General features: G+C 47.2%; 1 protein-coding gene across 1 annotated transcript in view; it reads right to left on the reverse strand.

Moving 5' to 3' along the window:
* The window catches only part of tenm1 (teneurin transmembrane protein 1), a 139705-nt gene that overhangs the window by 22212 nt on the left and 104780 nt on the right, over positions 1-12713 (reverse strand). Inside the window, exon 22 of the mRNA XM_029165291.3 lies at positions 11042-11274. Within this exon, the coding sequence (XP_029021124.1) occupies positions 11042-11274 (233 nt within the window). The remainder of the gene's footprint in view (positions 1-11041; positions 11275-12713) is intronic.

The following is a 12713-nucleotide window of genomic DNA, read 5'->3' on the forward strand; positions in this document are numbered from 1 at the left end:
TATAGCCAATGGATACTAGCGAGACATCAAAAGATTTACCGCCTCTTCCTGGGTGGACCCCGGCCTCTGATGCCTGCGTTTTAAAGGTGGCAGCCAAAGAAATAATTTAGATGAATTCCACCTTCAGAGGGAGACGGACATTTGGTTAGAGTTAGGACAGGATTTTATCATCAAAGAAAAGTGAATAAGACTGAGTTAAATTGACCTTGGTAACAGAAAAAATCACGGGAGGGGGGAGGGAGAAGTGTGAAGGCGAGGTTGAGACAGTGATGCTACTCACATTCAGCTCAGATTTAAGGACACAAACAGAGAGAAGAGAAGAAGACGGGCAACACTGAAAGAGGCGGGAATGAGCGGAAAGATGCTTATGAGACAAAGCAATATGATGAGGAACTGCTTCAATTAGCCATTACAGGCAAATCACTCTCTATCAAAGAATCTCTTTGTTCTCTGTCCTTGTCAAAAGAATATCAGCTACAACGGCCCCCCGCGGCACTGCAACACAATCCAATCTGATTAATGCCCTGGAGAGGGGTCTTGGAGAGCATCGCTGTTGATTACAGCTATTTGAAAGAGGAGCCACCAGGGATTTTCCGAGCCGAGAGCGAGGGGAAGGTGAGGAAAGGTGCAAGGTGAGAAATAAGATGCAGTGAGACATGCTAATTAAAACATAAGCTGCTGATTATCTATCGTATTTGGCAGTAATAGTAGACAACCCGGTCTGCATACAGTAACATCAGGATGTGGTGTGTGTGTGTGTGTGTGTGTGTGTGTGTGTGCGTGCGTATGTGTGTATGGTGTGAACTGACTGGTAACACCTTTAGTGCAGGAAGTCAGACTTCTGGTGTTGTTTAAGCTTGACACTACTTTCAACTTTGACAGCTGCCAAAAATTTGACTCTATGGACAAAAGCAAAATACATATAACACCGTAACCATACATAAGTAAGACCATGTACTGCACAACAAAGGCATTTTAAAGAGCTACGTCCATGAGAGCGTGAATGAATGTTACATCTAAAGTTTGATACACCTACACAATAATGTGCAAGCGCAGTTGAGCTGTGCCCCCCCCCCACACACACACACACAGCCAGCAGCCTGAGCAGTAAGTCATTCAATCTGCCCTCCCATATCCCCAGGCTCAGTGGGTGTTAATGATATGGACTGACATATTATTACAGCATCTAAATGATGCGAGCTGTAGCTGATTATGGCCCACGGCTTTTTTGTGCAAAGTAACTGTGTGTGAATGACAAGTGGATATAGACAGATGGACACTTTCACCTGCCCAACTGGCCCCTGTGAGGGACTCTGGCCATAAATAAAGTCAACCACATTAGCCGGGGAAACCCAGAGGGTTTGCTGAGTCCAACTGCGAGTGAAACTGAGCAACGCGCAGTTTCAGGGATTCTGGGGCCGCCTGTTTGGCGTCCCCGTCCCTTTCGTTTCTCCCTGAGAAGAATGCGTGTGAAAAATGTAAATGCGCGCGGATGCGTCGCCGCGTACAGTAAAAGCGCGCGCGGGCCCGTGTGTTGTGGTCTGCGGGGGCGGCTGTGTGTGTGCGCGTGTGTGTGGCGAAGTACTGTAGCTCAGTGAAAAAGATAAGGCCTGGCAGTTAATCACACTGTGTGCGTATGCAAATACAGAGGGGATAAATCAGAGCATGTGCAGATGAGAAAGAACACACACACACACACACACTGTGTGTGTGCACGGATGCATTTCAAGTGTTTCACTCTACACTCCTATTAAGGTTTCATCATATTATTCTTATTTTCTGTCCATTCCTGCCGGTCTGCGATTCTATACCTTCTACATCCAACAGTCCTTTATGATCCATGACATGCACATCTATAAACTGCAATACAGGCGCTGATTCCAATGGCTCATACTTTCCAGAACACTTATCGTCTGTCAATACAAAACAGCGCCATAAATGAGGATGGGCATGTACTTCTGAAAGATCTTTGGTAAGCAGAAATAATTCATGCTTCTTTAATTAATTATTCATTAAAGCCCAACAGAACAGACAGAGGCTTAGTAATTAAGTCTGAATCAGACACTGTGGCTCATCTAATTATCAACCACTATAAGTTTGTTAACATATTAACCCGCATTAATTAATTATTGATAGCTGCCTATTTTTTTAACCAGTGGTTCACAACTACACATGTATCATGTGGCGAGAAGGCTGGAAGGAGTTTGCAATGGTTTGCATGCTAATTTTTTTGTGTGAATAAACACTTTTTTGAGAAAATGTGCAGCTTGGCAGTAATTGCCTTGTTTGATAGCGAACGGGAGATCCAAGGCAATCACAGAGGCAGCAGACAAACTCAATTATAAAAGCAATTGAAATGCTTTGGACTAGAAAGCTCCATGAAAGGCTGAGGAGTTTGGATCAGCGCGGAGCGTCTGAAGATTATGTAGTACTGTTTAGAACATCAAACGAGCACGAGGAGGTATATCAATAGAGACTCCTTTTACCAAAGACGCCATCGCGACGGCAAGCCGGAGAAGCTGCGCGATGGCGGAGGGAGGAAACGGGGATCAGATGGAAGCAAACGAATTGTTTCATGACGGAAGAGGAAAAAAAAAAAAAAAAAAGTGGAAAAGAGGCACTAAACTATTTAAGATTCCAAATCTGTATGCGCAGCTTCCACCCAAACAGCCATACAAAGACATCAGAGTGACTGAGCCAGAGGCAACTTCAGAGCAGTCTATCACAGATAGCTGGCTCCGCAGCCATCTCGCATTTTCCTCCCGCGTTTTCCCGCGTTTCTGCGGATGGAGGTCTTTCCAGCGGCCTCTCCGAGCGCTGCAGGTGATAATGGTACCCAGGTGCAAACATTTACTGACTCCCTGTAACTGCACCCCCCCTCCCCCATCACCAACCCTAACAAAGGCCGTTTCTTTTGGACTGTCGAGATGAACTGTGTCTAGCGCCATCACTCTCACTTATTGCACTATTTATTCATCTTTCTGTCAGTGTGTTTAAAGAATCAACGCGCAAACGACCTGCGCGGGCACAAGTTCACCGCCTCGTCCCTCTTCAGAGCCCCCCCCCCCCCGACCGAGACTAATGCCTCCATATCGCTGCGTGCGCCTCTGCGTGTGTGTGTGTGTGTGTGTGCGTGTGTGTGTGTGTTGGGTATCCACCTCCAGTAAATGCAATTTATCCTCCACGGTGGCAAAGCTCGGCGCCTCCTGTCAGCTCGCCAGGTTCCCAGTGGAGGTTGACAGCCCAGCTGCCAGCAGCAGCCATCTCCACCAGTTAAAGTGACACGCGTGTCACATTTCCCATGATCACGCTGACGTTGTCAACCTGACACACTTTTAACAAGACGCCCATAACTAACTCTGTGTCCCTTCACTGGGAGAAGCGGAGTAGGTCCGCGGATCCGGAGGCTGTCAATCAAAAGGAGCGCGCACAGGCACACTGACTCGCGCAGACGTGGCCCAGTCTTTGGCCTTGAGCCTGCATCTCTTATTGACTCGGGGCTTCATTACACACACAGTGAGCTTCAGTAATCTCTCTGAAGCTGCCCTGCACACTCTGACTACAAACAAGGTAGCTGTCAGTCCGGATGCTGTTCTACCTAATACATTACTCAAAGAGCCGCCGTTTTACAGGTAGCGCCTCGTCTCAAGTCAGCATAAATCTGCCTCTACTAACCCCACTGACTATATTTTCTTTAGTCCTGGCAGCGGGCTGACTATTTCCTTCCAGAATATCTATGAGTCCCCCCTGTGACCCATGGTGATTAGGGAACACACTACCTGAGATGGATTCCTGTTTTTCAAAGTCGAGCAAGGCACATCCCATCCAGCACTCTGGTGAATAATAACACATGACACCGCATGACATGCTGAGCTCGGCCACAGGTCGAGCGTTGTTTTAAAGTTTTATCAAACTCCCCCGAGGTCACGAACTCGAGATGTGTTTACACCTAACCATATTAGAAAACCCTGTACCAACCAAAATGAACACAAGCATCTGATTGGTTAGAGCTGGAGCCTCACTCACTAACCTTTAGAAAGGACACTGCGTATTTTGGTGCATACTGTATCAAGCAGCTGCATATGTAAACTGAAATGCCCTAATTTCACCATGTAAACTTCTGCAGGACCCTAAGATACTGCACATACTGTAGTACCACAGAAACAATCCTCCTTCTCTCCTCTTGCTCTGCTGAATCATAAACTGTGTGAAGGTCATATTTTGGACTGTAACTCACTCATTTGAGTTCAAGTCAGGCCCTAGTGAACGCAGTTTGATACGTTTTAGACAGAAATCCAGGTACTCCCTTGCTGGAATTTTGTGTTTGACAGCCGAGTCCTTGTTATGCCCGGAAATAATCACCATTTAATATGTCTTCAGCAGAAAGACAACACATGTACAAATGCTCAAGTGCTAGCGAGCTACGCTGACCGCGGCGTAGCACCAATAAACCTCTTACGCAGCTTTCACACCAAAAAGCTTAAGTCGACGCCGCAGCGAGCAGCATTTCAGGCGCAGAGCGTTGCCGCGTTGTCTGCGAGCTGCCACGGAGCAACCTCGCTTGAACTATGATGAAATGTGGAAGTTGACGGCAGCGGTTTCTTGAATAATAAGATCGAAGGCAGGCAACTTTGTCTGCGTCTGAAGTGAAATAGCGATGTAACTACTCACGCCAATGTGAAAGGCAAAGTATGAGTTTCTATAATTTCATAGTTTTCTGCTCTGCAGGATCTGCTTTCACGCACTCCTGAATGCAAACTATTCACTCATCAGTTGATGTGATGTAAAACAAATACTTTCAGTTGGATCTGAACATTATTGGACAAGACATCATCGAAAAAGCTGCAGTCGCTTTCAGAAGGAATGTGTGTGAGCTGATTGATTATTTACTATGATGAGACTGCAAATTTTGGCCCGAGCATGAATAGTAATTAAAAAATAAAAGTGCTTCTATAAATACCGTTTGAATAGTTCAATAGGAACATTCAGACTCCTAATGACGCCTGTGTGCTCCACTGTTCTATGCTCACAGAAGAAAGTTGGAAGATTTTCAGAGGGAAAAAAATGAAAGGTGTTTTGCATTTATCATCCACCAGAACTGACTTTTTATGTCACAATGCAAAACAGAGGAATTGGCTTTTGAGTGAATAGCTCCTGCAGTTCTGTCAGGAACATGCTCATCCTGCAGGCTATTGGACTGTGACAAACTCAGCAGGAAATATACAAACAGGACAGGGGCCATATCTCTGCAATTCTTTCTCCAATCATGTAAAAATTGCTCACTGTCTGGACAAGTCCTCCATGTACCTGTGCACAATGTGCTTTGCTTGATGCTCCTTTGCTCGGCCCTCTGGATTTGCCGCTGGCAGCTATATTCTTAGCATTCGTTTTGGGAGGAAAAAAAAAAAAGGAACGAGGCGCTGGCAGAACTTCATATTGTGGCTGCTCAGTGATGCATGTCTCCTGCCGCTCTTCTAATTACCATAGATGCTGCAGCGAGAAAATAAGCTGCGGCGCGGAATAGCATGACCCAGTGGTGTCTCTCTAGTTTATATTATCATAGAGTGTGCTGCTGTTTGCCGTGCTGTGTGATTAATTCATGTGTGTATCATTAATGCAGGAATGTCCAGAGGCAAAGACAAAAGCTCGGTCAATGCGAAATGAAACGCAGGGGCGGCCTGTTGAAAGGCGGGCACGCATATGCACGCGCTAACCAAATCTTGGAGCCGAAAAACGCTGCGTGACTCCTCGCGTGCCCTTGTTGTGCGGAGCGGCTCTGCTTAAACCAACAGAAGCGGTGACGGTTGACCCTCGCGGATGGAAGGTAGCCACAGGGCCACTTTAATATGCAGATGAGGTGTAGGCTTGCTGTAAGCTGCAGGATTTAGACGCCAAACACAGTCCCCCCTCTCTCTCTCTCTCTCTCTCTCTCTCTCGCTCGCTCTCTCTCTCGCTGTTTATCCCCTCCATACGCTCTCTCCTCTCTTTGCCCAATTCTCTCTATTAATTTCACATTATTTTTGTTCGCTGATGCACTCACATTCTCCTTCACCCTCTTTTTGAGCTCCCTATTTTTCTCCATCAACTTAAGCCTCTCTGCCGCCACCACCTCCATCCCTCCTTTTCCCCCCTCTCTATTTCGTGAGACGCAACAATCACCCTGCACTAAATGCTATGGGAGCCAGAGGTAGAATAACAATGGCATATTCATTCCAAAGTTATAACACTGCGAGCAGCTGGCACAGGGGCGACACAGCCCTAGGAGATCTTATAGCTTCACTGCCGCAGCCGGCAAATACAGTTTGGGAAGTGGCAGACCTGAGGAAAGAGCAACGCAGGCTGCAGCAGTTAGAGCAGTTAAAGGACACTGTTGGTGTAGGAGCAGGAGGCGGGTGTTTGCTGAGTTAATAGTATGAGTGTGGGGCTGCAGACAGCATCCGATGCATAATTCACACTGATGAAACAAACTGGGAAACGCACTGATGCACACTGCCATGTTTTCAGACGTTTCTGTAAATGAAACTGACGCTCAGCGTGTGAAGATGCTCACCGGCCTAAGCTGCTTATACAGTATGGTAACCAGACAGATGCTGTACGGTGTGAAACCTGGCCACGCTGCTCCGAGGGCGTGGTAGAGACGCATTCACTTCTGTGCCTCGCTCTTAGTTTTGAATTCCCGGCTGTTCGGCGCGCTAATAGCCGTGACTGGTTCAAACCCTGCACTGCGGCCGCGCTATCTGGGCTCCGACGGCGTGCCTCCAAGCCGCGGGGCCGAGTGAGACGGGGACAAATACGTCTGTCAGCGTGGGGAGAGAGAGAGAGGGAGAGGGGAAGAAAGAGACAAAAAAGAAAGCAGAGGAGCAAAGGACGGGCGAGGGGAGAGAGAGAGACAGAGAAAGAGAGAGAGAGAGAGGCCGACGGGGCAACAGGAGAGATGTGGTGGCAGCATGTCAGCTTCTGATAAAGGCATTAGTCTGCCCCCTGTGGGTCAGAGCGAGAGACACACACACACACACACACACACACACACACACACACACACACACACACACACACACACACACACACACACACACACACACTGTGGATGTCAGCTTTTCTGTCTGGGACTAGTCAACAAATAATAGATAAGACCTGCACATGGCAAACAGCGACCACTAAACTCTCAATCGCTGGCATCACCGGCTGAACTCCTCTGTCCAAACACAGACACACATTTTTTTCCCCGCAGATCCACACAACTATTATTCACCAAATGTGCATAAAAAAAGGCCCCCTTCATGTAGTGAACAGAAGGAGCGCGGAGATGTGAGCCAAGGCTGTTGGGTCCTGTGGGACCGACGCCTCTTTCATGTCAGACATGGGATCCATCCTAAATGGAGCAAGGCCTTTTATTTACCAAGCTAATTGACTGCAGAAGCACATGTGGAGCCAGCGCTACACAATGCCCCAGATCTTCTATTCATAAGTGAGTGTTTGAAGGACACAACATAATCCCCGCAGCTTACACCACGGAGAAACTATAAACTTGGGCAGCGGCAGCGAGCTCAACCGCGCTCCAGCACCGTTGGCTAATTTAAAATTATGGATTAGTATTTAACGACTATTTGTTGTGTTGTAACAACATTATGTGTCGCGGCAGAACAAGTGCACATATGTCAACAGCGAGGCACGAGCTTGATTCACTGATGAGCCGGAGGAGAGCGACCAGGAGCGAGACGGAGGGAGGGTGGGGGAAAAAAAAAAAGAGGAAAGGCTCTAATTTGGTGCAAGGAGCTCACCAGATGACACGGGATAAGATCAATGCCAGGGAATCACAGAGCCACAGCTTCCAGACAGATATTTCTCTGTGAAGTCTACCACTCATTACCATTGGTAAGAGGGCGTGAGAAGGAGGAGTGTGGGCCGTGGCAGATGGATGACAGGGAGCCGGGCGGCTCCGGGCGCGAGTCTCCAGAGCCTTTATGAGAGCTGGTTAGTGGGAGCACAATGGCCACAGAAGGGAGCGCGTGAAGCGCGGCGATTCGAAACGTCTAAAATACGTGTGAACAGGAGGAGTCCTGGGACAGAATATTCTATTAGTGCATAAAGGCAGAGACAGCGCCTTCTAAGGTACAGGGCGCATGTAACACTCAGATCATCTGTTATATTGGAGCAGGGATCAGCTCCATTCTTGCTTTTTCTCTCATCCTCCTCCAACCCTCGTCTTCACGTGAAGCTAGCGAAAAATAGGGAGGAATTCGCCGCTCCCCTCCATTCGGCGCTAATGACATATGAGGAACGCAGACGCCTCTGGACGGCGCGCGTTCGGAGCGCGTTGGGCGCGCGAGCTGAGCGTGACTGACAGCAGGAGGCCACGCAGGACCGTGGGTGTAGCCTGAGTGACGGGCCGGTGGCTAAATCTCCTGAGCGACCTGGGGACTAAGGAGTCGCCAGGTGTGGGCGTGATTGATGAGGGCGGTAAACAGATTATTTCTCCTTCTTGGCAGCATATGTTTTTTCGTGCAAATGCAGCCCCCACATGCCCGCTCCATTCCCATTATGGCTTTCCCACACTACACTGTGTGATGTCAACTATATAATGGGCTGATTCGACGGATGCAGGCCTAACAGTCTGTCGTCCTAAACTGTGGCAAGGCAGCTGGTCGTCAGCGTCACATACAGTTATGGGAGTTGATGAACATGAACACAAACAAAACTCAAGACGCTGCGATATACAAAAACATAGTCGCATGCAAATCATATGTACTGGAAATGTGAAGAAGTACAACTGAATGAAATATTGTTCTCCTCTCAACAATGGAGTGACGTGGGTGTCACTCAGACGGTGCGTAGACTATCAAACACACACAATGACAGAAAGAGAAACTCTCCCAGCCGGAGCGTTTCAAGGGCTCACGATGCTTTACTGCTTGTTCCAGCGAACAAGAGGCACAAGGAGAAGCGGCGGCGGAGGCGCAGCGCGGCGGCGGCTGGAATCCACTTCTGTCAGCTAAGAGGCGAACGCGGAACAATTAACCAACTCGACACTCCACGACACTCCAGGCTCCGCGTCTGAAATATGTGCCTTAATTCAAACGGCTTTGACGGAGAACATCAGGGTGGAATCTACAGACGTCTGTGTATTAGAAAAGCTTAATATGACAGATGCATTTGGACTGAGTGTAATGTAATCGTCTCCTGTAAGCCAGAGGAAGCCGCGCTTACTCTACGAGACACTCTGTTAATGTCATTTAAATTAAAGCCATAACTGCATCGTTATTTTGTTTTCACATTTCCTGACTTTCTGCAGTTGCTAAACTTCGCTCCAGTGTGCGGTTTTTGTGTACTGAAGGACTGTGTGGGTGCTGCATTTGAGTGACATTCCCCGCTCGCCTCAGTTGCGGTGGTCCGTTTTGCATTTAGTTCATGCTAATTACACCTGTGTCCTCCCTAATAGCATGTGGCCCTTGGTGACCTGAGCGGCAGCAATGGAACAGAACGGAGGGTCTTCACCATCCGATAAATCAACATGTTGCAGAGCTGCCGGTGTGAACATCACATAGCATTCTATTAATTAACTTTACATCTATTTACCTCGGATGAAACCAAGTGTGAATTATTCTGCTGTACACATCCCACAATGTAATTACAATAACTCTGATGTGACAGGAACATGGCAGCGTGTGCGTGGCCCATCGTGCACACGATCCTGCACTGTTCTTACGACGCGTTACCTGCGGCTAATCATTCACTGCCGAGTGACGCCGAGCCATCTGCACAACCTTGGGTCCTGCGACAGCAACGCACGCACAAACCGCCGCCGCGATTATTAGCTTCATAGTCAGACCCTGCGTTTCCTGCTGCGATGCGGCTCAGTGTTTGCTGTGTGAAAGGTCTAGCAGCGCTTTGGCAGGAAGTCAATTAGCTTTTTACAGAAACATCAATTTGTAACAATTAGTTATTTATAAGTTATTTTTAATTGCCCTTAAAATGTGACTTAAGCTAACAATCACAATCAGGAGAATTAGATGAAAATGAGCGTTGTCTCTAAATTAACTTGCGTTTAAAAGTGCTGATGACGGGGAGGAGAAAAGCATTAGGCAAAATCAGCAGGAGTCCATCAATGCATCGTATGTGGTGTCAACAGGACTGGCTGCTGTCGGGGATGCGATGGCGTGTTTTTGTGGCGCAGTGGGGTCCTCAAACCAATTAAGTATTATTTTAATAGCACAATATATTGAATAAAATGTGGGCCTGCTGTAAAAGTGCTATTTTACAAGAAAGAGGTAGAAAGTTTTGAATGACAGTGTTGAGAGGAAAACTGTGGTTTAAACTTCTAAACATGATATTTGCTTAATAATAAAGGCAAAACACGGATGTCATTTAAAGAATCTAGCTTTGCACAGTGGGTTTGTACTAAGCCGCGCAAATGTCATTCGTCTGACACAATACTCATTATCTCGCTATGTTTGTATGTACTGTACAATTATAATTACAGTGCACATACAGTCATATCAACAGTATGACTGAAGACATAATCACAGCCTGGGGTCACAAATGTGGGGAAATAAAGCTCCAAAATGTAAGCATGATGTCATCAGTTGGACCATAACACATCAACCTTCAACACGGACTGCCATTTTACAAATACTACACTTCAAGTCTGAAAGCAGACGGCTCACAGTGTCCTTCAGGTGATCATGATGGTCTTTGTGTGCTAGAAGTACTGCACAAGTAGGAAGTATGACATATGGCAGAAGCTGACTGGCTGATTTTTTTTGTTGTTGTCATAAAATCAGTAAAATACTAAATCAACGTCATGTGAAACATGCTGCGTCAATACAGAACGAAGCTTCAGAGAAGTAGTCAAAGCGCGGTCTTCTAGCAAGAAGCGCAGCTACAGTAGATGTGTCAAATGTGATTCAAAACTGATCTGAGTACTGATCAAACGTATCTTTATATTAGCCCGGGGGGATGATACATGCACTTCATCATCACCGTGGCAACAGAGCGCGGTAGCTGCTGAACTTGTTTTTCAGTGGTGCCTTTAATCTCCTACCTCGAGGGTTGTTGAGCGCGGCTTCAGTGGCCTTCCTGCCCTCCCCGCAGTGGCTCTGGTCAAAAGGCAGGCACTGCTCCCCCGTCCCGGCCACCACCTCCAGGTTGCGCGACGGGTCTTTGGGCTGCCCCAGGTTCCTGACCCGGTACACCCTGCGGCTGCTGGTGTCGGACACGTACAGAACCTCCCCCACTGGGTCCATGGCCAGGTAGTACTTGTGGGCAGGGCTGGTGCTGGTGAGAAGGAGTCACACACAGGCATTTGTTATGAAGCTACAGAGGCAGCCGGTAAAAGTGTCTACCCCCACCGTGTTTGGGTTTCAAATCTGCCGCGTCAGTGGCGGGTTTGTACTGCAGGAGGAGTGTGTTACGTCCTTCTGGCCTGTAAGTGGCGATTGACTCCCACTTTTGGTCCTGAAACATCGTAGTTGCTTACGTCATATAGGCTCTTGTAGAACAACCAATGATCAGGTCTTTGGTGGCCTAGTGGTTAACGTGCATGGCCATAACGTTTTTTTTTTGTCCGGGGTTCGAGTCTGAGTGGAAGCAGTTTTTTTTATTTTAATTATTGGAAAAACAGCGTCTCATCATCATCATGTGATCACGAGATGACAACGTTGTATTACTTAGTGCATGAATCGCCAAGACCATGAACCGCTGGTCGCGTTATAGTATGAAGTTATGAACGTAAGTAAATTATGGCAAATTATGGCAGTTTAAAACCGAAAATAGGAAGCTGAACGGTGCGCCCTCCCGCGTGCAGCGTTCGATTTATGGCAGACAAGCTACTGTAACCCTGATTTCTTGCTGTTGGTACGGGCAATTTTCTTTACGTGGAATGCTTCTTTAATGCACCACACGGCAAGACAGTACGGCACATGTACACTTTTTTCTTTACGCCGCTCTCACCCAACGCGCGTCACATTTTCTTGTCCCCCGTCAACAAGGACAGGTAGGAACTAATGTTGATGACAAATAAAATCACAGTAGCTGAAATGTCACGTTTCCCAAACATAAAATAAAAAAAATAAAAAGGAATACTAACTAAGGTTACACTACTACAATTTAAAAAAGTGAATAAGGATGATCTAGACCAGAGGTCTGCCACCGGTAACACCCACGTTTTAAATGAAAAAAACAAACACTGGGAGCCGCGGAGGGCGGCAATATTATATTATTTGAGAACATTCAACATTTGTTTTTTAATCCAAAGAAGACATAAAAGTCGGGGCTCAGAGATCTAACCGATGCTAAAACATTGTCAAGGCATCGACAAGGACAGCTAACTCGCTTTTCCCTGCTTCAAACAGCTGCTGTAACTGAGAGCAACCCGTGCGGCATCACCGGTCAATCTGGAAACGTATTAATTTTTTTTGTAAATAAAAATAATGTTTGCCCTGTTCAAACCTGCATGGGGAATTCTGAAAGCGGCTGAGCAACTTCGTAGGAACACATTTCATATGGTACAGGTGAAAGGGAGACTAACAACCCAACGCAGCCGAGGCTGTAGCAGCAGAGAAACGCAGATCTTTGTCCTGCGTGTTGATGAGCGTTTCCCATCCCCCAGTGTCACCGCTCTGGGACGTGGATGGCCACGCCCACTTTCATTCAACAGACGGACATGAAAGAGGGAATAACGAAATAAACAGCTGGTTAACTTCGTGGGAACATGG

Source organism: Betta splendens, chromosome 10, assembly GCF_900634795.4.
Source record: "Betta splendens chromosome 10, fBetSpl5.4, whole genome shotgun sequence".
Classification (NCBI taxonomy): domain Eukaryota; kingdom Metazoa; phylum Chordata; class Actinopteri; order Anabantiformes; family Osphronemidae; genus Betta; species Betta splendens.